General features: G+C 39.2%; 2 protein-coding genes across 2 annotated transcripts in view; both read right to left on the minus strand.

The window, feature by feature from the left end:
• Positions 1-68, minus strand: part of rab38b (RAB38b, member of RAS oncogene family) — a 5,812-nt gene extending 5,744 nt beyond the window's left edge. The window contains exon 1 of the mRNA XM_079355067.1: positions 1-68. This exon is cut by the window's left edge and continues 261 nt beyond it. The gene's annotated coding sequence lies outside the window, so the exon portion shown is untranslated.
• A 1,798-nt stretch (positions 69-1,866) lies between these two features.
• grm5a (glutamate receptor, metabotropic 5a) lies at positions 1,867-23,767 on the minus strand. Its single transcript, XM_079355065.1, has 18 exons — positions 23,562-23,767; positions 22,755-23,054; positions 22,530-22,663; positions 21,039-21,300; positions 20,240-20,354; positions 17,144-17,393; positions 11,622-11,857; positions 11,378-11,499; positions 11,173-11,297; positions 10,918-11,086; positions 9,681-9,807; positions 8,901-9,018; positions 8,140-8,326; positions 7,167-7,325; positions 6,950-7,075; positions 6,652-6,834; positions 6,355-6,524; positions 1,867-4,941 (listed from the first exon to the last, which is right to left on the minus strand). The coding sequence occupies exons 2-18, from the start codon at positions 22,968-22,970 to the stop codon at positions 4,107-4,109; spliced, it is 3,534 nt and encodes a 1,177-aa protein (XP_079211191.1). The 5' UTR covers positions 22,971-23,054; positions 23,562-23,767; the 3' UTR covers positions 1,867-4,106.
• Positions 23,768-24,699: the final 932 nt, after the last annotated feature.

Below are 24,699 nucleotides of genomic sequence, written 5' to 3' on the forward strand. Positions count from 1 at the left end.
TGACGCGAGTGAGAGTTTCAGGCTTCACCCCCAAGTCTTGATCCCTGCGTATCTCCCGTGTACGTGTTTAGGACCCGCCCTCCCCGCGGCTGAAGTGTGTGTGTGTCAGCGTGTGTGTACTGTGCTCGGGAGCTTGTGACCTCGCATCGTCACCCTAAGGAGACGAGCGCGTGCGCACGGGTTTCCGTAGGCGCTTCGCAGTGGACCAGTTCCCGTTGAGCGCTTCCTTCGCGTGCCTCTAGTGCAACATACTTTTTACATTATGCAACTGTTGTCATCCGTTAACCTTTTGTGTGCAAAGACACAGTCTGGCCATTACTTGCCCTTTTTTGTTGTTGAGAAGTGTCCTTTTAAAATGCCAAATCGTCCTCACAGATAGACTGCATTATCTAACCTGAAGAGAAAGCTCTTAGTTTTTCTTAATGCTAATGATTGCTTACTTTTTGCAGCTCTTACCCTGACATCCTGCTGCATCTTGCTTTTTTGTAGGTTTATTTGAAATAAAATTAGTAGCCTACTTTTGTTTTGTTTGCGCACATAAATTATCAGCTGAGCAATTTATTTTCAGCTGCTTTCAATAACACGTATGTTATGTAACATGTAACACGTAACATGTGTGCCAATGCAGTGATGAGTAAGGCTGTGATTACAGTACATGCTGTAAACACACAGCCCATGTGCTAAAGCCACAGATAGCAATGTTACTCAAGTGAGATGTTAATGTGTGAAATCTAAATTGGTTTGTAGGAGTAAGAGAATATCATGAATTTCCTCCCGGTTAAAAACAGTAACTTCCAACTGCATCAGTTTAGTTAACTATTGACAAAGTTCTGCCATAAAACATCCTGAAGGTTATAATGTTCAGTGTTCAGCTGAAGGTTTTAATTAACTTTATGGTCATTTTGAGGCTGGAGGTTATTATGCTGCTGAATCTCTGTTAGTGAGGGGGCAGATAATACCATCATCACATCTCAAGGACAAACAATGGGTTTTTCCATTAAAGTACTTCTCTGTCCCCCGCCTCATCAAAGCTATTATGCTCAAACTTTGCCCACCATCTTCTGAATATTAATTTTCCTGCTCAACTTTACAGCATAGGAAATTATCTCACACATTATTTAATGAAGAGTGCCCTAGAAACCCTGTTTCCTGTGAGGTTTATTAATTATCGTTCTGTGATTTGAGACAATTAACTTCTTATTTAGCAAAAGCTTGTAAGTAACATAAGCTGGGGAAGTGTTAAAATAACACAGCACACACACGTGTTAGCGTGAACAGGAAATTTGACAAGATAAATTGTAACAAGCATTGTGGATTTTAAAAATGATTTAGAAATAGTGACACTTGCAAAATCACACAAGTATAAAATTAGAATTACAAAGAATAATTTTGAGGCCTTTCCTTCCATTTAGAGTAATACTTTGGTATTTGATTAGCAATAAAAAAAAAATCTAAAATTGAGATAAAGAAATTCCAGTTTTGTGATCTTCCTTTTATTGAGAAAAAAATGCAGATGACTGTGAAAAGAAGGTTTTGCAGAATATAAACCTTTAATGCAGCACAAGTCTAAATACTAAATTTTGACTTTCTCAAAGGCGACTGGAGACATAAATCCAAATGTCTTCTGTAGATAGTCTTTAAACTGTTGGCTGAAATTGTAATATACTGTATGCACCTGATTTTCAGGAGGCACTAATCTGCATGCAAATAAGACAATTGTCCTGGTTGATAACATTAAAAAACAGTTTTAAAAAACTGAATATGCCAGAAATTATTTCTGCCCTCCTCTATACATCAGATAAACAAAATGATGGCTGCTTATAGTATGTACATCATATGTTTCATCTGCTAAACAGTGAATCCATACTTTCATTAATGAGCATCTGCAGAAAGGCCAAAACACAGACAGAGAAAAGCTATATAGGAAAAGAACATTTAGTGAATAAGTGCATGCATAAGGAAAATGTCATGAAATATATTAAAATGATCGCTGAAATGCCTTAGAGAATCACAATGGGCTCCCAGTAGGATTTTAAAACTGTGCCTAATAAAACACGTCTCCCTGCTCTAACTTACAGCAGGGAGATATTCACACGGAGTATCTCGTGTGATGGTAAAAAGGCAAGCTGGAAACAAGCTGTTTTGCCCCTGCAATTAATGCTTGAAGTCCTCTCTCCCTTCAAAACCAAGAAGAAAAACATATAAATATGGTAAGTGACATAAACTGTTTTGTTTTTTTTATATAAAATTGGGTGAAGAAATTCATGTTTTGTGATCAAAGTACTCCTACAATGAAAAAGAAGCATTTAAGATAAATTACAGTTATTGTAAACAAAACAAAAAAAGATGGTTTCACAGGATTGATGAGACACAAATCTAAATAATAAATGTTATCTAAATGGCCAACTGGGTATCCTGTGCACAGCCTAAACACCTTCTCAGGTGCAAACAGTTGCAGGAAAAAAAGTCTGTAAAATAAGATTATATATTATAGTGAGTGATGAACCAGTTTCGCCTGTAGCTTCCTCAGATTCGCCCAGCAGCACAATCACAGGACTACACAGGTGCGTTAAGTACAGTGGTCATGTGACTAATTCCTGCTTGCGTTGTTTGCTCACAATAAAATATAGTAAAGTTATTTCTAGTGTGCCACAGACTTTTTTGTTTCTAAATAATACATTTGAAGTTTCTGAAAGGCAAAAGAAGACACAAGACTAAGACAACGTCTTCTGTTAATAACTGTTGGCTTACATTTCAGGAGGCACTAACCTGCATGCAAATATGGCAAATGTCCAGAGAGATATTGGCACGTACAGTGTCTAGGCTGAAAACAAGCTTTTTGCAATAAACGCTTGAATATTGTTACATATTTCCAGTTCCCTCCTTTCCCCTTCTGTGAAAAACATATAAATACCACTCATATAGAATAACATTGCTACCGTGTCTATTAATCTTAACAGGCCTGACGTGTAAAATATTAAAGAGTATCACACTAAAGAGTGCAAACAGATGTTGACATCATGCAAACTGGAAACAGAGAGTGGAGCTCGTTTGGCAGGTAGGAGCTGACGTCAGAGAGTATTTTGGTTCAGACAAATCCTGAGGTGGAAGATCAGTTTGGTCCACTTCAAAAGACAAGTTATGTTACATTCAAATAAGTCACATCATAAATAATTAAATAAGACATCCAAATAGTCCATAAGGTCTTTGTGGGTATAAACACCTGATGAAGTTGTGTTCATTGAGACATTGTTTTAAGTTCCCCTCGGATGGTTTTCTTCTCAGTAAATATTCCGCTTGAAACGTCGTTGATTTATTTCCTCTCAATCTGCCTCGTTTTGAAAATTCAAGCATCTGTACACTTCCTGCTTTTGCACCACAATACAAAATGCTCACCTAAAGGGAAGGAAAGAGGGTACAGGCAAAGTTATTTGAGTGTTTTTTTTTCTCTAGACAGATACTGATACAGAGTGAATACCATCTGCATCCATCTATGTTTGAAAATATTTATATCATTGGCAGTTTACAGCAAAACTAATAGTGACAATATACAGAGAGCCAACAGGAATATTGTGGCATGAGCAAGAAAAATCAACCACTAATTGCATTTAATCAACAAATCATAGAAAAAGATCCTTAGTAATATCATACCTTACTTCATAAAAGAAAAAGCCATTCTTAGATTACAAATATGAGCAAACCAACCCCAAAAAACTTCTTATAAATACTTAATCAACCCCCTCTTCTTATGGTTAATAATCATTTTACAATGACATATCGGCAGTACTTCTTTGGAACGTTGAAAGTTTTAAACCAGTCAGGAACCTCATAGAAATGTCATTAAAATGCCCATTTGATTCAGTTAATATTTAATTATATTGACCCTTTGCAGTCTTGTATCTCTCTCTCTCTCTCTCTCTCATCTCTCTACTTTGGAGGCATGTGTAGGTGTATCAAGTAAGAAAAAACTGCTTAAATATTCAGAGTATCCACACGTAGAAAGGCATCCAAGAGTTTGGTCGAGTAGGAAGCTTGTGCTTTTTCATGAAATAATCCAAATAAAGGAGAAAGGACAAGGAAAAAAAAAAAGAGCAGAGAGAGAAGCTTTAAAGAGAGGAAGAGCTCTGGCTGTAGTGTCTCAGCAATAGTTGGTCATATTCAGCCTCAGAGGCCGGCGACATTGAGTGGGTAGAGCTGCTGTCAGAGCTTAAAGATGAGTCTCTAAATGGTGACGGAGGCGTCAGAGCCACCAGCTCCTCCATATCCTTTGCTCTCCTGCTACTCAGATGCTCATAGATCTTACCCGCTGGTCTGTTCTCGCAGTAATTAGAAACTGGAGCGACCTCCGCATACGTGGTGACTGTAGAAGGAGCTTGTCTGCCCCTGGATGCTAGGTACTGTGGTGGGCAGTTGGCTGCGTCTGCGGCAGGGGGCAGAGGGGTCGTGGTAGCGGTGCTAACGGTGACTCCTCCCGGCAGCATCATGGTGTTAAGCTCACTGATGTTGGCGGTGAAGCGGTTAACTACGCAGCTGATTTGGTCCATAATGGTGGTGCCCTGGGGTTGTCCACCAATCATCCCCATGCCGATGTCACCCACACCTATGACGCTTATGTCCCCGCCGTCCACCATACCGACGCCCTGGCCGTTTTCCCCGCCTCTTCTTCTCACCTCTGCAGGATGCTCGGGGACGTAGGTGGGTAGCGGTTCCTCTCTGTCTTCTTCTGCCTGGAAGCAGGGCTGAGATGGCTGTGGTTCTTCAAACTGCTCTATGACACCCGTTTCTGCAGGCGTGTCGCCTCCTTTAGAGAAGGGCTTTATTATGGCTGTCTGATTCACCTCCACGGCTTCTTTTTTCTTGACATGGAACGACATCCTCTTCCAAAGATTGGGTCTGTGGCTGCGCTCATTCTGCCCCCATGTCACAGATTTTCCATTGGAGCTGCAAAACATATTAAAGACACAAGGCATTAAATTAGTTTTCCCATGTTGAATAATGAGTAAAAAATGTCCGATGTAATGAGAAATTCTGCATGGTCTGCACCAGAATCAGTAGGGAGGGCTACCAGGGTCTAAAACCATTCACTGAAAGAGGCTGAGTCCCTCTGAGCACCCAAAACCTGAAGTAATTTTGGGATTCATATTCTCAAGAAAAATAAACTGCAATACATTGTTTTAGCTGGCTATATACATACAACACACATTTAAATAAACACATGACATCATGACATTTCTGCTTCACTGCTTGATGTGCATTTTTATTCGTGGGCTTGTAATGCTGCAGGTAGGATTGCATGACAACATACACATGCAATACTTGAATAGTGATGGAGCTGCATTATACTTTAAGTTAGCGTCACAAGCTAAAGCTAAGCTTCTTCTGTCATGTGCTGTGTCTCGTACTAATGTTAGCAGCAGCTGGTGTAACAATAGATGAAGCCTCTATACAGCGCTAATCTCTAATAAGTGCAACAGTTGTTTTTACTAACAGCTGATGTCAATCCACCGATTCTTTTTGTTGTTGCTTTTATTTGTATTGTGTTTTTTTTTAAATTCTTAAATTCAGACTGCTTGCCTTTAATATGCAAATTAATTATGCATGCAATTTAATGTTTGTTTTTAGTAATTTTGGTTATAATTTGGTTTGCATAAAATCATTAGCACACACAAACCAGCCCCCTGATAGCTCCCTCCAACCACATTACTGTAATCTTTTAAAGAGATACACACTGAATGTATATCCATTTCACATTTAGAGAATAATCTTTGCCATCTACTCTATAAGGTTCTTGTTCTGTTTCTTCTTGTCGGTGTTTCTACCATCCCCCTTCTGTCATTTACTCTCTCCCTACATTATCTTTTATCTTCCCTAGAAAGAGAAATCCTTAAAGGCAGCGGGGTCTCCGCTGGGAGTACTTAACCCAAATGAGGTAGCCTTTTTTTTTTTTCAGCTCATGGAGCAGTTTTCTCAGCAGACTTAGCCTGTTGTGGTGGATTCAGCTCATTTACGGTTGAAGGAACGAGTAACATTCTTGGCAATAATACAGCACAGTTGTTTTTGTACTCTCTGCAAAAGCTGGTGGACAAAAACAATTATAGTATGTGGCTGTAAAGAGATTCATTCTGATTGTCATTTGTATGTAGTTAGACTGTCCCCACTGCAAGAGAACATTCTCTTCCACTTCTAACTGGACGTGAACCAAGATAGTGCTGGTAGTGTTATTGATAAAGTAATGTGGCAAAACAATCTTAAAAAATGCAGTTATACTGAGAGAACACATCAATCAGACACTGGGGTTTCATATAGTGAGACATATGTTCTTTAACAAAATACCCCCTCAGTTCCTCCATGTACCTGACGTCCTCCTGCGCTGACCCACCGCGTCTAAAGAAGTTGGCCATGCTGCTGGAGGATTTGCCAGTCTTGGTTGCCTTCTTCGCGTCACCTACGTGCATGCGCACCACTGTGGATGTTGTGAAAGCACTTCGGACATTTTTCTCAGGCTTGGCAAGCATGATGTACACCTGACCAGTAAAAAGGTGAAATAAGTAACAACCAGCAGAAAGATGATACTAAATAAAGGGAATAGTCTTATAGTCTGAGGGTTATGAGATTGCGTAACTCAAATGCTATGAGATGTACATTTCTTACCTTTGGGACAAACATGCAGCAGAGAGCAACTGTGGCACTGAGGCTGACACTGAAGCACATGGTTATGATCTTGTAGTTGGAGCCAAAGTAAATAGGAACAAAAGCCAGCCAGATGATACATGTAGTGTACATGGTAAAGGCAATATACTTTGCCTCGTTAAAGTTCGCCGGAACATTCCGAGTCTGCAGGAGAAAAATGAAAATGAAACTTTTAAAGCAGTGTCAGTTGAGGTAGAAGAAGAGTGACGTATAAAGGGGACCAACCAGTGTATTATCAACGACTGTCATATTGAAGTACCTTGAAGGCGTAGAAGGTGCAGCTGAGGATAAGCAGGCCATTATAGCCCAGAGGCGCTACCACCCCCAGAGTGGTCATATTGCAGATCAAGTGTACCTCGCGGATACTCGGGTAGTCATGGATCACCTACAAGGGCAGACAGGTAGGGGTCGCTCTATTAGTCTAAGTCAATGCAAATAAGCATCCCCCACATTTTAAAGCACACATACACACAAACCTGTGGTGGCTCTATGATGAGAAGTGCCACAATAATCCCCAGCTGCAGCAGTATGAGTAGGAAGGCGATGACCAATTGTGCGCAGGCGGACATAAAGCGCGGTTTCTTGGTGCAGATCTTCTTCTTGCTGCCTGCCAGGATCCGTGCTATTCGGTTGGTCTGGAATCGAAAATAGATCAAATGGTTCGGCAGGCTTCACATGCATCGACTGTGGATAATACCACTCGCACTGATTCATAACAATAATCCCCTTTTTCAGTTCCCAGATCTCAAACAGCTACCTCAGCCCACACTAGAATATCTCCCTAACAATTGGCCACCATCCAAACTCCGGAGGTAGCTTTTCACATTTCCCTTCTCCTCAGATGTCCTGAAAAAAACAACAACTTCAAAACATTGATCTGACAGTAGACAAGTTGTTGAACAAAACAATTAAATTACAATGTTAGTAACCATTAAAATACCTTTGCCATGTCAATGTTAACGTTTTACAATGAATTCAAGCACTCAGAGATGAACCTGCTCTGCCAAATAACATCTGTTCTCTATAGTACAGTCTCATATGCAACATACTGTATGTTCCAGGCTGATTCTACTCCTCTTGGTGAGGATCCCACACATACATAATACTACACTCTATATGTTCCTCCTGTTTGTCCTCTACCTCCTCTGTGACTGTGTGTGATAAAAGCAGTAAGGGCTCTTCATCTTCAATAGCTACTTTTAGGGTCGATTTAGCAGCTTCATTCTGATGCTTTTGAATCATCTATTTTAGAGAATCATGATCCCAACATTTCACTTTAAAATAGGTTCAAACATTTGTGACTGATTTATGTATGTTCGCATTTAATTGGAATGTGTTCTAAACTTGTTTGAAGAGCTTAGTGGCATTACACGGTGATAGGGAAAAAGTCAGCGATCAGATAAAGCTGACGAATGAACAATAAGAGCTATTCTGACACATGTACTGTACCTTAGTGACCAAGGCAGAGTAGCTCATGGCAGGTGACAGGCCGATTCCGAGGCGCTGTAGGTAGCAGTAGACTATGTGAGGCTTGGCAATCAGGCTGAACGTGCACAGGTAGCCCAAACATATTCCAACCAGGATGATGTAGCAGAGCTCACGGCTGGATGATTTTACCACAGGGGTGTCCCAAAACCTACAGGTAGATCAAACTTCAGTTAGTCAAATATAGTTGGACAAGTTAAGAAATGTACTTGTAGCCCCTTGATACTCATATACATGTGCATCTATGACCCTATTTTGAGATTTTATATCTATAGATATATTATTCCTAACAATTAGTATTAAGGAGAAAATCTGCACCAAGACATACTGCATACAACAACATAAGAAAACATAGATATGTTCTATATTTAATTGATTGAAATTAATTGTACAGCACATTAATCTGTTGTTTTGACCCAGAATTGTTGAGGGTTTTTTTTGTGTGTAACCAAACTAAAATATGATTGTTTTGACTCAGCTTAACGACGACAAGCTTAAGTCTTTTCTTCTTATAGTTGCAAAGGTTACACATATCAGTAACATATGGTAACCCATGATGGAGATGTAAAGCAATGCATGGCTTGTCCAGGATGTTTGTCGTTCAGAGGGTGCTGGATAAAGTTGAACTATTGTTATTATAAATACATACATACATACAGTATATATACATGTGTATGGATTAGACTGTGTTTAATGTAATTTGTATTGCACAAGGTCATAATTACTTGATAAAGACAGAAGTAACAAAAAGTGTGGCCAGGAGCCCCAGACAGGCAAAGACCACCGCAGCGATGGGCTCTGGATCCCCCCATTGCACGTATTGCACCGGGATAGGCTCACAACCTGAGGGACAACGATACAGATCAATGAGAGTGAAAAAACCAAGGAACAGCAACATTTGACTTAAAGGTTAATTTATCCAAGTGTTAGAGTAAATAAATTGTATTAGTGTGTTAACATGCAGCTTGATGTGAATGCAGCAACAATGGACTCAGAACTCATTCTGTAGCTTGGTTTTATCCATTGACTAAAGGGATCAGAGAGAGACAACAGAGTGATGAAAGAATGGGCACTACTCTTCAGTGGAGAATACAGCTACGATACAAGCTTCATGGTTTTTTTGTTTTGAAGGAGGTAATAATTATTACAGGAGACAATAAGTGTTTATAAAGTGTGGGAATTTTTTGTTTTGAAGTGTTGTTACAGACTTTTTATATAAGAAACATAATTTCAGCCAAATCCTTCATTCATGTTCTGATATCTCTTGGTTAGTGTAAAGTACACATTTTACTTTTCTTCATCAGTGAGAGAGTCTTAGCCAGGAGTGTTTTTCTAGTTTGTGGTGTGTGTGTGTGTGTGTGTGTGTGTGTGTGTGTGTGTGTGTGTGTGTTGTCAGGGGATTTTGGGTGCACAAGAAGTGCATGACCCACATCCTCTGGCTTGTTTGAAACTTTATTTTCTTTTTCTTTCAAATAATAGGAGACACATGTACAAAGTGTGCTCACCAGTGAGGTCATCTGTGGGCCAGGAGCCAAGGGGACACGCTCGACATGTGTACTCATCAAACACAAACTCGTTGTCCTTGCAGGGAGTGCATGTCCAACAGCAGCTCACCTCTCCTTTACGGATCACCTGCAGACAAAGACACACACACACAAAGCAGCTCTCAAAGCTCCAATGGCACTTTTCTGTAGCTAATCTTACACTTTGGCTGCTCTGCAGGCCAGGGAAATTAAATGAGCATTTCTTCATCAGGGGATCAAAATAAAATAAAGGAACGTATTTGAATATCTTAGATCCGTGAACGTCAATATTGAGTAAAAAATGTGAATTAAAGTAAAGAAATTGTCAAGTTCTGTATGTATGTTAGCTGATGTTGTCATTATTTTTCTAGCCGTGTGCTACAGCATATTCTCAAACTGTAAGGAGGTGAAAGTCAGGAGATTTGGACACTGTAACTCGTCCTTGAGTGTGAACATTTGCTTTGTACTTGTTCGCCATGTGATACAAACCCCTGGACAGCCTCAAGTGATTGATGAAAGGAATACAGGTGTTGGGGGAAAGTGGCAACTTTGAGAAAATTAGAAAAGGGGTTTTTTCCTCTACAAAAATGTGTAAAATTGCTCCTCTCTGTTTCACAGTTGGCACAGATCACAGAAAAGCAGGTGGCTTGTAAAGTGAACGCTTGCAATATGGGCCTCACAAGCCTATGTATCAGTTTAGTATTTTTTAAATTCCTTACAAGCTTCCACATTAGAGGGAGTCGGTGATGAGTGTGTAGGAAGGGTTTAATGATGGTGACTTCTGGGACGATAAAGAAGAGGCAGACATCAGTGTTTTCCTTGATTTGGAAGGGATGCAGGGAGTTACAACAGCCCAGATGGGACATGATTAAGGCTTGAACAAAGAGCTTTACTGTGTCCCTGGTCGGGGAATTGAGGATCTGATTGGACCAAATGTTTTAGATTGCAAACTTGTGGAACCAAAACAAGCTTACTGTGTGGGTCTTGCTTCACACCTTTTTCCTCCACCAAAGCTGTGAAATGTTCTTCTTTAGTCTGAAGTGCAGCATAAATGTATGAAACCATGTATTTTGGTTCGAGATAATAACAAAATTAGATGCTAATATTAAGAGAGCTAGATGCTACGGATTTATTCTCTGAATTTGGATAGTTGACATTAGGATGAGGATAATGTAATAAATAAAAGTGTTAGAACAGTCTGTGTTTGTGCATACAGTACCTTTATCTGTGCCTTCTGGCAGGGTTCAGAGCAGACTGATGTGATGACTTCACTTTCATTACTCCAGATTTCCTCATCGTTCATTTTCAGGCCGCCCTGATCCCAGCTTCCCACATGGATGTAAGCGTATTCTTCCTCACCAATGTGCTTGAAGTTCATAATTTCATACCTGAGGGACATTTATTGTATGCATGATACACCTAATGCATTGTTCATATGTTTGTTTTCCTTCTGTCCTCTCAACATGCTCCTTACCTGCCAGGCGAGTCTCCGTTCTCGTCGAAGAGGATGGCCTCCCCAGATACACCGGTGAAGTTGGTTTTCATCAGGAACTCCAGCAGCTTTCGGCCGTCAATGGGCCTCATGTTTTCACACAAACCCTGGAGCAGGATTAAAACATGTTCAGTGTTGTCATACTGAATCTCAATGCTTGTAATGTGCTTGATATTTTTTTTCACACCTTATATCCTGGACAGAGGGTTTGCTGCATAGCATGCAGGCCATAAGCCATGGAATAAATGGCATTTATGACAAAACCCATCTTGGTGTCTTGGGCGTACTGATGGCGCAGTGACTCCCTCCCTGTGGAGAAGAATGAGCTGCTCAGACTGAGAAATCTAATATACCTCACCTGATGGTAGAACCTAAAAGGTGTGAAGTACTTTAAGAAGCAGTGTACATTTAAATGTCAGTGTTGTTCTTACAGGTGCAGGTGCGGTTGAACATGTTGCTTTCCAGTGGATGTCCCCTCAGCCTGCACTGGAAGCGATGCTGCCAGAACTCAGGAAACCAAGGATTCCTCAGGTTGGAGTCGGGTTTCAGGTTCAGATAATAATCATCAAACCAGGTCACATACGCTGACTTTAACTTTATCGTGATTCCACCTGCTGCCTCCTTTTGGAACCCATTAGTGACATCATACCTGTCCGCCCAGCCATCACTGCACAGGAGGAGAAAAGGTACGGCAAGTCGTTAGCTGGTGAAATAACTGTTCCAAAATAACACACTTTTTTTAAGTACCCATTTATTCTAAATGTTGCCTGACATTATTATTCTATTGCGTTTTTATTAAATCAGCAGCACACATAGAGGCAACTTTTTTTGCATAGCAGTCTTATTCTTACTCAGAGTCCACTCAGAACTCACAAGCATCTTGGTAAACTGTTGCTCAATATTGCAACCCACAGCAAGATGTGACTGTTTACACAACTCTGCTGCCTCAGCAAGAACTGTTGGAAATGTTTTGTCTTCTAACATCTATAAGGAGCCTTCCGACATAAGAGCAGATAAGAAAATTGTCCAAAAGCATAACTTCACAGATTTTGAAATTTAGTATGGTGTTCAGAGTTGGAGACTTTATTGTGATTATGTATTCTCCACAGACCGTCAGCTCCCCCTCCCTTTACTAACAGTTTACAAGTTCATTGGGGTGCTACACTTAGCTGTGGACCGAGCTGACTCAATAATGTCTTTGCATAGTCCAGCTTTAAGATAAATACAAGATTAGGTTACAACAGATTATTCTAAGCAGTTTACAAAGCTTGTATCAAGATCAAAAAAGCACCCAGTTCATTATCACAGATTTCGGATCCTGTAGGCCTGCTGTATAAAAAGGGTAATCTGGTGCTAATGACCGCATTTAAGATCACTAATGTACCAATTTAAGGAGCTATGTGGTGCAGAGAGTTACAGTAGAATAACATATTTATTATGATGACTCAGATGTGCTAACTCAAGACTGAGGGTGACGAAAATAGAAAGTATTGGCTCTCATATCCAAGTTGAAAAATGTGAAGTGTGTGAATTTTATTATGTTTATTTGAAAAGATAATCTGTAAAAAACTTCACGGCTCAAAGGTTGGTAAAAGAGGACTTGGCTAGCTCTGATAGATGGCTAGAATGTATTTTCTTTCAAATTGTTGTTTTGTGATTTGTGTTTTTTCTTTGTGTATTGTGTGGTCACATAACTTTGTTTGCAAAGCTTGTGTGGGACTCAGAAGGTTCATTTGTGACAAGTCCATTGAAACTCATTTGTATTTAAGAGTTCATTGATTTAGGCTACTTGACTTTAACAACTTCAGACTGATTTTTCAGTGCGCATGCAAGCCCTTAATTACAGAAAACTCTTCTTATAAACCAATCTGTTAATGTATTTTTAATTCTGAAAAGTCCAAGAAAAAATTGATGTCTGTCTCAAAAATATCAAGTCAATTACCATTTGGCTTTGTTCTACAGCGAGTACATATGATATAACACCTTCTGTGTACAAAGCAGACCTTGTGATTAATTACCATTACACCAGACACACAATGGCAGACTGCAGCGTCTGCAGACACATCTGTTCTGACGTTCAAAAACATTGTGGGCTTTGACTCAACAGGCTATTTCATCAGTTTCTTCTGTCATCTATTATTATGTCTCCCTCTGGACATGTGTCTATAATCACCAACAGAGCAATGATTACACCTCAACACACGTGCATTTATATATAAACACGTCCAGCCCCTGACACAACCAAATGCACTCCTCTCTTTCTAACGCACAAAAAAGGGAAAGAAGTCATTTTTGAAGACGGATAACTCCAGCTAACAGAGCTGGAGTTATACAACAGCAATGTGGGTGGTTTTTGTGTGATGCCTGGATCTCTGGTTGAGGTAGGAGATCATTTCATAACTCATCCTTAGAGAAGCGCGCACAGAAATTGTACACTGGAATAAAAAAAGGATGGGAATGGATATGAAAAGCATAAAGAGCTTTGACACTGGTTAGTTTGAATCACACTTGAACGAGAGCTTTGAAACCCACACATGGACCTGGTAGGTCAATATGCTGTTTGCAGTGTGTTCCCTGCACCACCTACAAGCCTGAAGACATGCACAAGTGTGTGCTCATGCTCTTTCTCTCTCACTCACATTAATGATCAACTTCCAGCCAGATCTTTTCTGAGTGCGCACACAAGAACTCTTGAGTGGCAGGAACTTCAGGCTGGAAATATTTATATCTCTAAAATGAAACTAAACAATATGTGAAAATGTAAGAAAAAGTAAAACAGAAGCCAAAAATGAGCTGCTGTGTTTTGCGAGGTGCTTCAACAAGCAGATGGCAGTACCTGCTGGTGGAAAAGCAGATAGTTCAGTGGTTTTATGAGCACTTGAAACATTAGTGGGTCAGAGTAAGCTGAGTAAAAAAAGACACCCAATTTTAGATGAAACTAACAACATAGAACTAAGCATGGTCTATCAATGACTTCAGGAACAGACGAACTAGATTGTTATTTTCTCCATTTAAATGTTTTGTTTTTTTTAATTTCAGATAGGAGTCATGTTTGATATTTAGCATTTTTTTTGTTTTACCTTTTTCAGAGCTTAAGGTATATGTAGTAGCATCATAACTTTATTGAGTTGTACAAAATGTTAAAGGTCACATACAATATTATACACAACACACTTAACCATGGTTTTCTGAAACAATTTTTCCCTAGTCAGCCTACAAAGCCCCCCAAATCTGAGGAAAGTCCATCCTCTATATCTTTTGTCTCTCCACTTCAGAAAATGAAGGCCGTTTAGAGATTTTCCCTTCATGACAACACAAAGGGAAGTAACCCCTCCCCCAGGTGGGTGACCCACAGCTAGCTGTTTGTTCTGCCCTCTTAGTCCGTCTTTCAACAGCATACACTTCATAGCTTACAGTCCTGTGAGCGGCGCAAAGGCCAGGAGGGCCAAAAAAGGAAAGCAGTAGCTACAGTTGAACACACTGTGCCTCAAAACAACATTTTGAGGCACTTACTAAGATAGTAGATAGAATTTTGGGCACTTGTGACCTTTATACAGCACACTATTTCAATCTCCAAGAATGGAAAAGGCCTTGCCAGAACTTAAGCATGGTGATGTTTATTTACATTTAGAGGAGAATCATTCCTCTTACACTGCTGTAGGATGAAAGCCTACAAACAAATGGACAGCTTGACTGTATTTCACTGTACCCTATCGTTTGGGGAGTGAAGGGCAAGACATTCATTAACAAAGCACAAGTGAGTGCCAATTAGCTTGCATTAGCTAGTTAACGTAACCTAACCTTAGCATCAGGATCACTGCCAGCTTTCACTGCTCAAGCTAACACAATATTTCAAAGCAGAATTAGAAGAAGTCCATTATTTTGTTATCTCAGATGAGCTTGGTGATTAGAAGCATCAACACACAATCTGCTCTCTGGGTTTTCTCTTCCTCAGTTTAAATACTGAAGTACATATAGGGTTTCATATTAACCAGCGAAATTTAAGTTTGTCAGCATGCTAACATTTGTAAATTAGAATAAAATACAAAGCTTAGGGCAGGACTGTAATAACAATTCAGGTACATGGAAATAAATAAGAGGTGTTAAAAACACATCTTAAAACTGAACTGACTGCTGAAATATCTTTGTCCTTTGATCGAATTATCGGCTTTAGCAGTGGAGCTCCACTCACTGGTAACTGAGCACGTGTTAGCTAAGAAGTGATAAACAGTCAGTAACTTCCTATTGATACACTTATTTATTGAGAATGAAAGCCTCAAATACACTGTATTATATATCAAATATCACTGGACATTCATCACTTCTGCACTGGAATATTCAGTAGCCTACTTTGCTCTTTTTAGTACTTAACTAAATTTGACAGCCTATAGCTAAAAAAACAAAAAAAAACTGTCCTGACACAGAACATTGTGATGCATTCATCTTTTTTTGGCTGTAGCCGCATTGCTAGATGCAACGTCAAATACGTACAGAAGGAACCAAGTACTCTTCCAAATGAAATGGTAAACTTTTCAGTAGTTGTGCAGATATTTCATATATTTCATTACAAAAACAAAGACTTCAATGTGTGAAAGTACGATCAAATGTCTGTACATTATTTCATTAAGTCATCCAATTGTTGGAGAAAAAAACAAGTGGATAATAACTCTCTGAGTATCTTAACTGTGTATTGTCTATTTTTGTATAGTCAATCTGAAGGCCGACACTGGCACAAAAACAGCAGTTGAGATCCAGCTAAGGCAGTGCTGGCAACTGAGCAGAACAAGAAAAAAACCTGTATCTTCTGCTTCAGTCTCTCCTTTTCTTAAAATGTAACAAAAGCACATATCCACTGCACATAAACAGTTACCATAGTACAGGTAAACAAGCTCAAAAACAAAGTCCATATGAAGTCATACAATAGTGCAGTCTAATGTATGAATGCCTTAAAGCAAAGTGTTAAATGAAGCACCAAGACTAAAAAAAGAAAAGAAAAAAAAGAACCCATCAATAAAAGGCCTTCTATCATCACCATAAGACCATGACAACAGCACAACTGTGTAAAAGCCCTGTATAATAATACAGCTTATAGAGCTTGGTGTTTTGCAATATGTAGTTCAAGGTTATTTTATTTTTTCTGCCGTCACATTTGAGCGACAGCCTACATATGTGGCTTTTAATGAGTAGAGGCATTTATAGAACACCACGGATGAGAGAGAGCAAGAGAGCTAAACCTTAAAATAAGACATGTCAATCTCAGACTATGAGAGACAGAGAGAAATCTCCTGATTTTAAGATGCCCCCTTTTCGGCCAATTGTAACTTTTTTTTGGACTTTAAATGCAGTTTTTATTTTCCTGTTCAAACTTTACACCATCTACAAGTTTGAATGTCTGATACAAAGAGTAACCCTGCTGTGGTTAAATGATATAACTGCATTATTTCTTCTTTAGAGTCTGTTCTTTACATTGTGTCATTGATCTATCTATCTATCTATCTATCTATCTATCTATCTATCTATCTATCTATCTATCTATCTATCTATCTATCTATCTATCTATCTATCTATCTATCTATCTATCTATCTATCTATCTATCTATCTATCTATCTATCTATCTATCTATCTATCTATCTATCTATCTATCTATCTATCTATCTATCTATCTATCTATCTATCTATTAGCATGCAAACGTTAATTCAAAATACCTTGATTTTCCTTTACGAAGAGGAGGTATGTGATGAAGATGAGAACATGGATGAGGATGAGACAAACACATCTTGTCTGCTGATGGTAGATATCGGGAGACACTCTGGATTGAAAATGAATGCAAATCACACACACAAAAAAAACTGAAGCACAATTTTGTTAGTCATTTCTTTTAGCTTGAAAAAAAAGTTAAGAGCCCCTGAGGGAGAAATCATGAAATCCACTTCACACAATCCTCCGCTCACCTTCCAACTAGCAGAAACTCTCCCACCAGGCGCTGTCGTCTCATGGCCATCAGTATGCCTCTGACAGTCATACCCTCGCAGAAGCAGGCCACCACCCTTGCTTTGGGCAGATGGGTTCGCAGCTTTTGCAACAGCTTATCAAAACCCTGTTCCCCTGCGTTGCTGTATATCTTATCAGAGTGGGCGATGCAGATCCCCTCCTTTGCTGCCATGTCTTTAAATGCCTCCATTCCACTCTCTCCATAATTACCTAGAGGAAGAAACATAAAGGGAAAAGTGATTCAAACAATATTGCCAACACATCATCGGGCGTTTGTTACCTTATTAAATGAACTAAACAAACCTTTGACACTGTGATAAAATATTCTAGTTGCCAGGATTCTTTAAGAAAGCCGTTTAGATGTATATACACTGGGGAAATGCCAGCTCACACTTGAGAATCAGGTAATTTTGTTCCCATAATGGGAGCAGTCAGGGGTTTGATTTCCCTGTTTTTGCTAGAAATTAGGTCACCTACTTTCTGCTGCTTTGCAAGAGTGCTCTTACTCTGGGCACGTCACTGGTTGACGTGTCCTTTTCATTACTCCATGTGATTTTCGTCTCCCGTATGTGGCATGCCTGCTCAACTGGTCACACAGTTGTGCCTTTTTTAAACTTTATTTTTACCTTGAGTCAACCCTCTTCTAAGATTGCTGATGATGCTGTACTATGTTTGGATTTCAATTATTACAATTTCCTCTTTAATATATATCTTTGCTGTTTTGTCTCACACTTAAAGAGGCATTTTTTCCCTCCATCAAGACAACACTGGGCCTTATTCACAGATATCTTTCCAAGATTTTTCTTAAATTTGTTCTGAGAAAGATCTTAAAGAAGTCGTTGGCAGATTCTTGCCAAATTCTTTATACATTCCATGCCCTTGTAAGCTATTAGCTCAAGTATGTTTTTCCAAATTTGCATAATTGTTCTTTTCCATATAAGGGCATCAGTCTGAGACACACACAAGTCACACAGGATTGAAAAGGGAAGTATACAGACATTGGGAATGCCAAAAGTAAAATCTAAAAAGGGGAGGAAATAAAGTATAAGAAATACTAATTTAAAGTGGACGTAGTGCTGCTTGAAATGAAGGCTAAACAGGCGAAACAAAACCCCCCCAAAAAAACTCAATGATCTAATTTTTTGTTCTGACATGTCAGCATTCAAATGTGATTAAGAGGTTTCTCAAGTGTTCTTTGATTTTGGTCTTAGCAATGAACAAACTCTGGTGAATGTTAAAATCTTCTTGAAAATTGTGCAAGTGTGTTTCAAGGATACATTTCTCCCCGAGAACAATGTTCTTAAGAAATACTAAATGAAATCTTAAAGTGTTCACCAATTCCACAACCTGTGACTTTCAGTATAGATAGATTATTTGCATCTCAACCTGAGTAGTCATGCAAGAAACACAATGAAACAGAAAGCCTTTCACTGTCAGAGTAGCAGCAACACTGGTTGATGCACTTGCTAGAAGGACAGTTGCGCACATACCATTCAAAAAACACTCAGACAGACAAAGCTTGCCATGCCCGATTAAAAAAGAAGCACATACATGTACACAACAACCACATCCCGCCAAACATATAAATAATAAATACACCATGACATGAATAAATAGAAAGGTAAAGTGACAGCTTAAAGTAAATGTACTTAGTAGCTGATAATTAGGGAACGTTCACGTCAGTGAGTCATCTGTCATTCGTTTATGCAAATGCATGCAAAGCAACGTGTGTCTTCAGTTGAGAAAGACCTCAGCACACTAAAATCTGTATTAATTATGCATAAAATGAGTGTCTACGAACTAAGCAGAACAAATGTACAACAATGTCATTTGTAGTGTGAAGTGCATAGAATAATAAAAATAAACAATGAAATGTTCTGCATATAATTAAATACATGTCTCCAGCATATTTAAACTAAAGGGATTCTCTTTCATGACATGACATTTTAAACCACAAAAAGTACCTTTGGAATGCAAAAGAACTTTTAAAAAATCCTTCTCTCTATAGCTTTGGTATTATACGGAATTAACAAGAATGATAAGGTTCGGATTTGGATCTTATTCTTATCGAGACAGATTAACATAAAAACGTATGTTCTCAGTCACTAAGAGGTTTTAAGAAATGCTCTGGAAGTTGAAAGTAACACTATGGTATATTGAGGTTGATGCTGATATCCTGTGTTTAGTTTCTACATAGATTAAGCATTCAGGGACGGAAACGTTTACACTTGTGGTAATCCATGTGTGGTAATAAGACCGACATAACTCTACATGCCCAACTTCAAAGTGAGAGATCAGCCTTTTATATGCACTGTATATTATGATGGAATTGCTTGAAGAAAATATGTGACACTGGGTGTTGAAGTTTCTTTAAAAGAGCAGTAGATAGAACAATAAACAGAGTTACTAAATGTGAATCTGGTATTTAGCAGCTGCTGCAAGAAAGTTACCACTGGCTGAAACCAGCGGACAGAACTCCACGACAGCCGGACAGTTCAAAGCCAATGCCAGATGTTTACTGTGAGGCTTTGCCAATGATGACCAGCATTACAGAGAATAAATAATCAGAGTTCAGTTTATTTACATTTCATATTCATGGCATGATTATATGAGCCCCCGGAGTATTGTGAAAGCTCAAATCTGAAGTTTGAAACAGGAGTGGGTGTGTGTTTTTTTTTGTTGTGTTCGTCTGTGTGAAGACTTGGCTTTTTGGCTGCTGTGTTTCTTGCTGCATGAAGCTTTGCACACAAAACGACGTGCATTTAGTGATTTGGAGCTTTTCTGCACTGATGCAAGATCACAATGTCAGGGAGTAAAAATATAATGATTCTCTTTTGTTCAGTCAGACTGAGAACTACAAAAACTGAAACAAAGAAGAACTGCCTTTCTCCATCTCTGACCAATTCTCTAAAACGATGTATACTGTATGTACAGTTACACTAATGAACAGTGTGTGTTATCATGGGGATAATGGTATTAATGAGTAGAAAAGAAAGAGACAGAAAACAGAATGACAGATATAAAACAGAGACACACGTGGCCCTTCACTCTCTCACCCTCTGTGTGTATAGCAGACACGTAGCTCCAGTTGTATCTCTTGACGATGTCCACCATGGCTCTGGCCTGTTGCATATCTGATGGCACCACCCTCATGAAATATTTATACAGACTCTGTGGAAAGTAACAAAGTACAAAATTTCTTCACTGTACTTGATTAGGATATTTTAGGCACGCCAACCTCCTATAGGCCTGCATCTTTAAAAAAAAAAAACCTACAATTTTCATTTCAAAATTTTCAAAACCCAGGTAGAAATTAAATCACATGATAATTTCAATGTAACATCATTGAGGTCCAGCTTCCGCCTTAATGGTTGTTTAATTTAACATGTCCATTAGTCTCCCAGATATGAAGCAAGGGTGGCTCTGATTGTTACAAAAACAGATGGTAAAAATATGCTTCTACTTTTCCCTTCATGCTATGGGCTCATTGAAGAAGACACCATGAATTAAAACATTCCAGGATCAAAGTGAAAAGCAGGTCTATTCTTTTATAATAATTTATTATTCATTGTGGTAGACTTTATCATATACAGTAAATTCGAGACCCTCTACTTTGTTTCACAGGAATCCAAAGATACATTTTCCACCAATTTTACAAAACATGAACTAAGAAATCCACGATGATGAAATGTTGGCTTTTATTTTTTTTCACAGCTGTATTAATGGAGAAGATGTTACAGCTACAAGTTTGGTAATTTTGTCAAATCTGCACTGCTTTACTGTCCCACCAATGAGTGGTTTGCTTACATTAAAGTAAAAAAGGTGGATGCTATTGTTTCTGTGAAGTGGGCTTACCTTGTCACTGAGGTCCATGCTTGTGGCCGAGTACGCTATCTGTGGGATGTTAAAGAGCTGGAGGAGATTTTGCACCTGGATGGCCACAGAGCTGGACCCTGGTCCAATCAGACCCACGATGGGCTTCTTCCCCTGCAGCAGCATGCTCCCTTGCTCTGCAGTGCACTTGCCCTGGTTCTCCTCCTCTTCATTGGACACAAGCGTGTCCCGGATGAACTCGATACTCTGCTCCAGTGCCACAGCAGAGTGCCAGCACGAGTCCCTGGTAAGGATTGATTGGATTCTTATTGTTGTTTGTGAGAGCAGTGGATGAAGTGGATGATAGCTTGTAGTAGCCACTTGAGGAAGGAAGCAATTTGTAAGAACCACTTAACTTTACAGTTTTTGGGACCAGAAAGCAATCTGCAATCAAAAGTTTAACTACAGCGAGATTGAGGCTTTAGCAGTTCTTATTCAGTTAAATCCAGACAGTACAGTATTTTCAAAGTACTTTTTTGCATGTATTATTTCCTTTGATGGTTTTTTTTTTCATAAGCTGAAGCAAATTTAGAATGACGTTTGTCCTGTTAATTTTGTCGCTATAATTCACAATGTAGATGAACTTTTAATGTATCCCTTACCAACACTTACAGAGAGGAAATTTAACGACAACCAAAACTTCTAACTCCTATAGGAATTTCAGAGCTGCAGAAGCTTTTAGTTCAGGCAGTATCTTGTTGCCACATCATTGCATCGTTGCTTATCATTAAATAAGAATCCCTATTAAAAGCCTGGAATGCTGATTTACTGCAGGTCATTGGTAGTGGACTTGTACCTCTGTTTGGCCCACTTCAGTAGCTTCCCTATTAAATAATCAGCCTTCTCCTGTAGGGCTTCCATCTCCAGCCACAGTTCACCTGTCTGGAGCAAGTCCTCAGTGCTGTCTCCCTGACGGTTTGTCTTCTCTTTTTAATGAAACACTTTGAATTTATTACTGACACTTCTTAACTTAAATACAGTTTTACCTTGCATACTTAACTGTTGTTGGTAGCTGCATCAGGTATTAAAGCTTTTTCATGCCTGAAATGTTTACCACTTTGCCTGTGCTTGTGTAAAAACATTTGGTAAAAGCTGAATCCAAAAAACATCCTCTTTAATTTGTGACGATTATCTAACTGTTGATGAAACTTAACACATTTCTAAAGTTGTTTTTCTCCTTACCCACTGTATACTAAGTAGCTCCAAAAATGTTTAGACAAAACTGTTTAAACCCTTGAGGTATATCCCAACATGTTGGCAATGAAAACTGTCGACATGATATTCAATATACTTAATTGTCTTACAGGCCTATCTCTTAAACTAAATGAAGAGCCACAATTGTTGCAGGTTAGCCCTTCTTTTATATGATCATTTTTCATCATGCGAATACTTGGTCCAATCCAAATCTAAGATTCATGTCAATAAAAATTCAAAGCTGAGGAAGAAATAACAGTCTGCTGATTGGTTTCTGACCTGATCTCACAGCCCAGGGTGATGTTGGGGAGGATAGTAGGGTCTGCGTTAATTCGATCTAGAGTGTGCATCATGGCCTCCACTCTCTGGATCCCGTACTGCTCTCGCACCGCACCACACTTTCGCTCATGAACCTGAACAAAATAGAGCCTAAGTGGATCACTGACATTCATCACATGTGAAGTAAATGAGCAAACAGAAACACACATACATCCCATAGCCTACCTTGTCTGCAGGTGGTTGGTGGTGGACTGAGAAAAGAGCCCCTATGATGATGTCCCCGGGGATATGAGCCAATACCCTCCTCTCAGTGTTCTGGGCATAGACCCTGAATTGGTCTCTAAGGCCAAGCCAGCTTAGTATCACACACACAGCCAGCAGCCTCAAATGTAAACCTTGTGGATGTCCCATCAGTGTGTTCATCCTTACACATCCTGCCATCCTCTGTCCTCTTAGAGCTCAGGGACAGATGAATGTGTTGTCTTTAAGGTAGTGTGTGTCGTGTCTATGGTGAAGGTTAGGTTTCTAAAAGGAAGGGAAAAATCTGAATCTCAGGTTTATGTCAAGGAGATCTTGTCGTTTCATTTTGCTGCAAAACAATGAATATAGATCGGCCTATTGAATACAACACACATTTAAAAAGGAAGTAAGAAAACTGCAGCACTCCCACACATTATGCCAGATGGACTTAACATTTAAGTACAGTAATATTAAAAGGAGTTTCCAGGTGTATGCTTAATGGATATACACCAACACATTTCAGAATAGAACATTTCAGTCATGTTAGTATGTCTTTAGGTAGACTACAGAGAGAAAAACAGATTTTAAATAGGTGGGGGAAAAAAGAAAAGAATATGCATGTAGTAATAGTTTTGCTCCTACATCACATTCACAGCCGCCCATGGTGATGAAAATATGTGGGCTGGTGCTCAAATTATCAACAACCTACAGTTTGTTATTATACTCATTATCTTGTACTGAATGTAAGATCAAATGGCTACATATCTAAAGTAACAGAAAAGTTCTACCCACCTCTCATTTGTTTGCAGCTGTGCAGATGCCATCCCCTCTTATAAGACCGTTTCCATCACAAAAGAAGAAGAAGAGGATGAAGAAACCTCGCTGCAGGTTTCTGCTCAGGCTCACTCTGATGCCTGGCTACAGCAAACTGCAAATAGCAGCATATAGCCCGTTGTTGGAACATGTTTGACTTACTGACGCACACGGAGGAGCCCCCTCCTTCTCCACCACCCCCTCCTGCACCTCCTACTCCTACTCCAAAACAGTGGAAAGCATGGAGCAAATTCTAGTGACTAATTTGGGTTCTCTATGGAAGGCTACGGTTAGAGAGCTGCGCATGTTTTGTAGGGGAAATATTAGGATGGGTATGATAGGGAAATTCGTCACTATTCAGACGATGAATAATTGGCTCGAAAAGTGCCACATTTGAGTTTATGATAATGTGCCAGATGATCTTAATCAAGGGTTGCAAATCGAGTAACCCTGTTAAATGGTGACTTTCAGTGTCTTTTTCTAGTTTCTTCTTTAGTTTTCTTTCATAGACATCTAATGCGTGTATTTTTTGACAGTATAAATTAAAAGCCAACTCCAAAATCGACGAGGCATCTCAAGTTAATCGGGTCGCTCGTTTAACCGAAACACGGGATCACCCAGCTTTAGCCTATAGTTAAACTCACCTTGAAATACCTAACCTTCAAAACCCTTTTTCTTTTCTGTTTAGCTGTAGTTGACTGTTGATTTTTTTTTTTTTTTTTTTTGAGAAATAGTTTATGCACTTCAAGCAACTTTATTGCCCGAAGGTTTGGCCAGGCTCATTTCTTAATACATACTTTCTACAATTCAATGTGTGTTTCCTTTTGAGTGAGAGGTTTGACTTATGAACAACAAAAAACCCTAATTATCATTTGTTTAGATCATCTAAAAAAAATTGAGGTCAAATAAAGTCTAGCTTTCAGTTGTTTCTGTGAGAGGGGATTCCTTATTGGAGCCCAAACAAAGGCAAACAGAATATCTGTTTGTAAAACTGTGGTTCGTTGGTTGCCTTGAGAGAACGACGGGACATCACTGTTGAATTTTAAGAAGGTGAATAGTCTGGGAAGTGATCGTATTGCGCCCTCTAGTGGGGTCCATACTATTTGCAATCACGGGC

This window comes from Symphodus melops, assembly GCF_947650265.1.
Source record: "Symphodus melops genome assembly, chromosome: 11".
NCBI classification, from domain to species: Eukaryota; Metazoa; Chordata; class Actinopteri; order Labriformes; family Labridae; genus Symphodus; species Symphodus melops.

Bases quoted from the DNA above. Each gene is read 5' to 3' on its own strand.
- grm5a (XM_079355065.1), bottom strand. From the start codon at position 22,970: ATGGCAGGATGTGTAAGGATGAACACACTGATGGGACATCCACAAGGT. The intron at 9,808-10,917 runs GTACTGTATGCA...CTTTGTCTGCAG, and splicing joins GCCAGAAGGCACAGATAAAG to GTGATCCGTAAAGGAGAGGT. The intron at 4,942-6,354 runs GTACATGGAGGA...TATGTTTTGCAG, and splicing joins TCAGCGCAGGAGGACGTCAG to CTCCAATGGAAAATCTGTGA.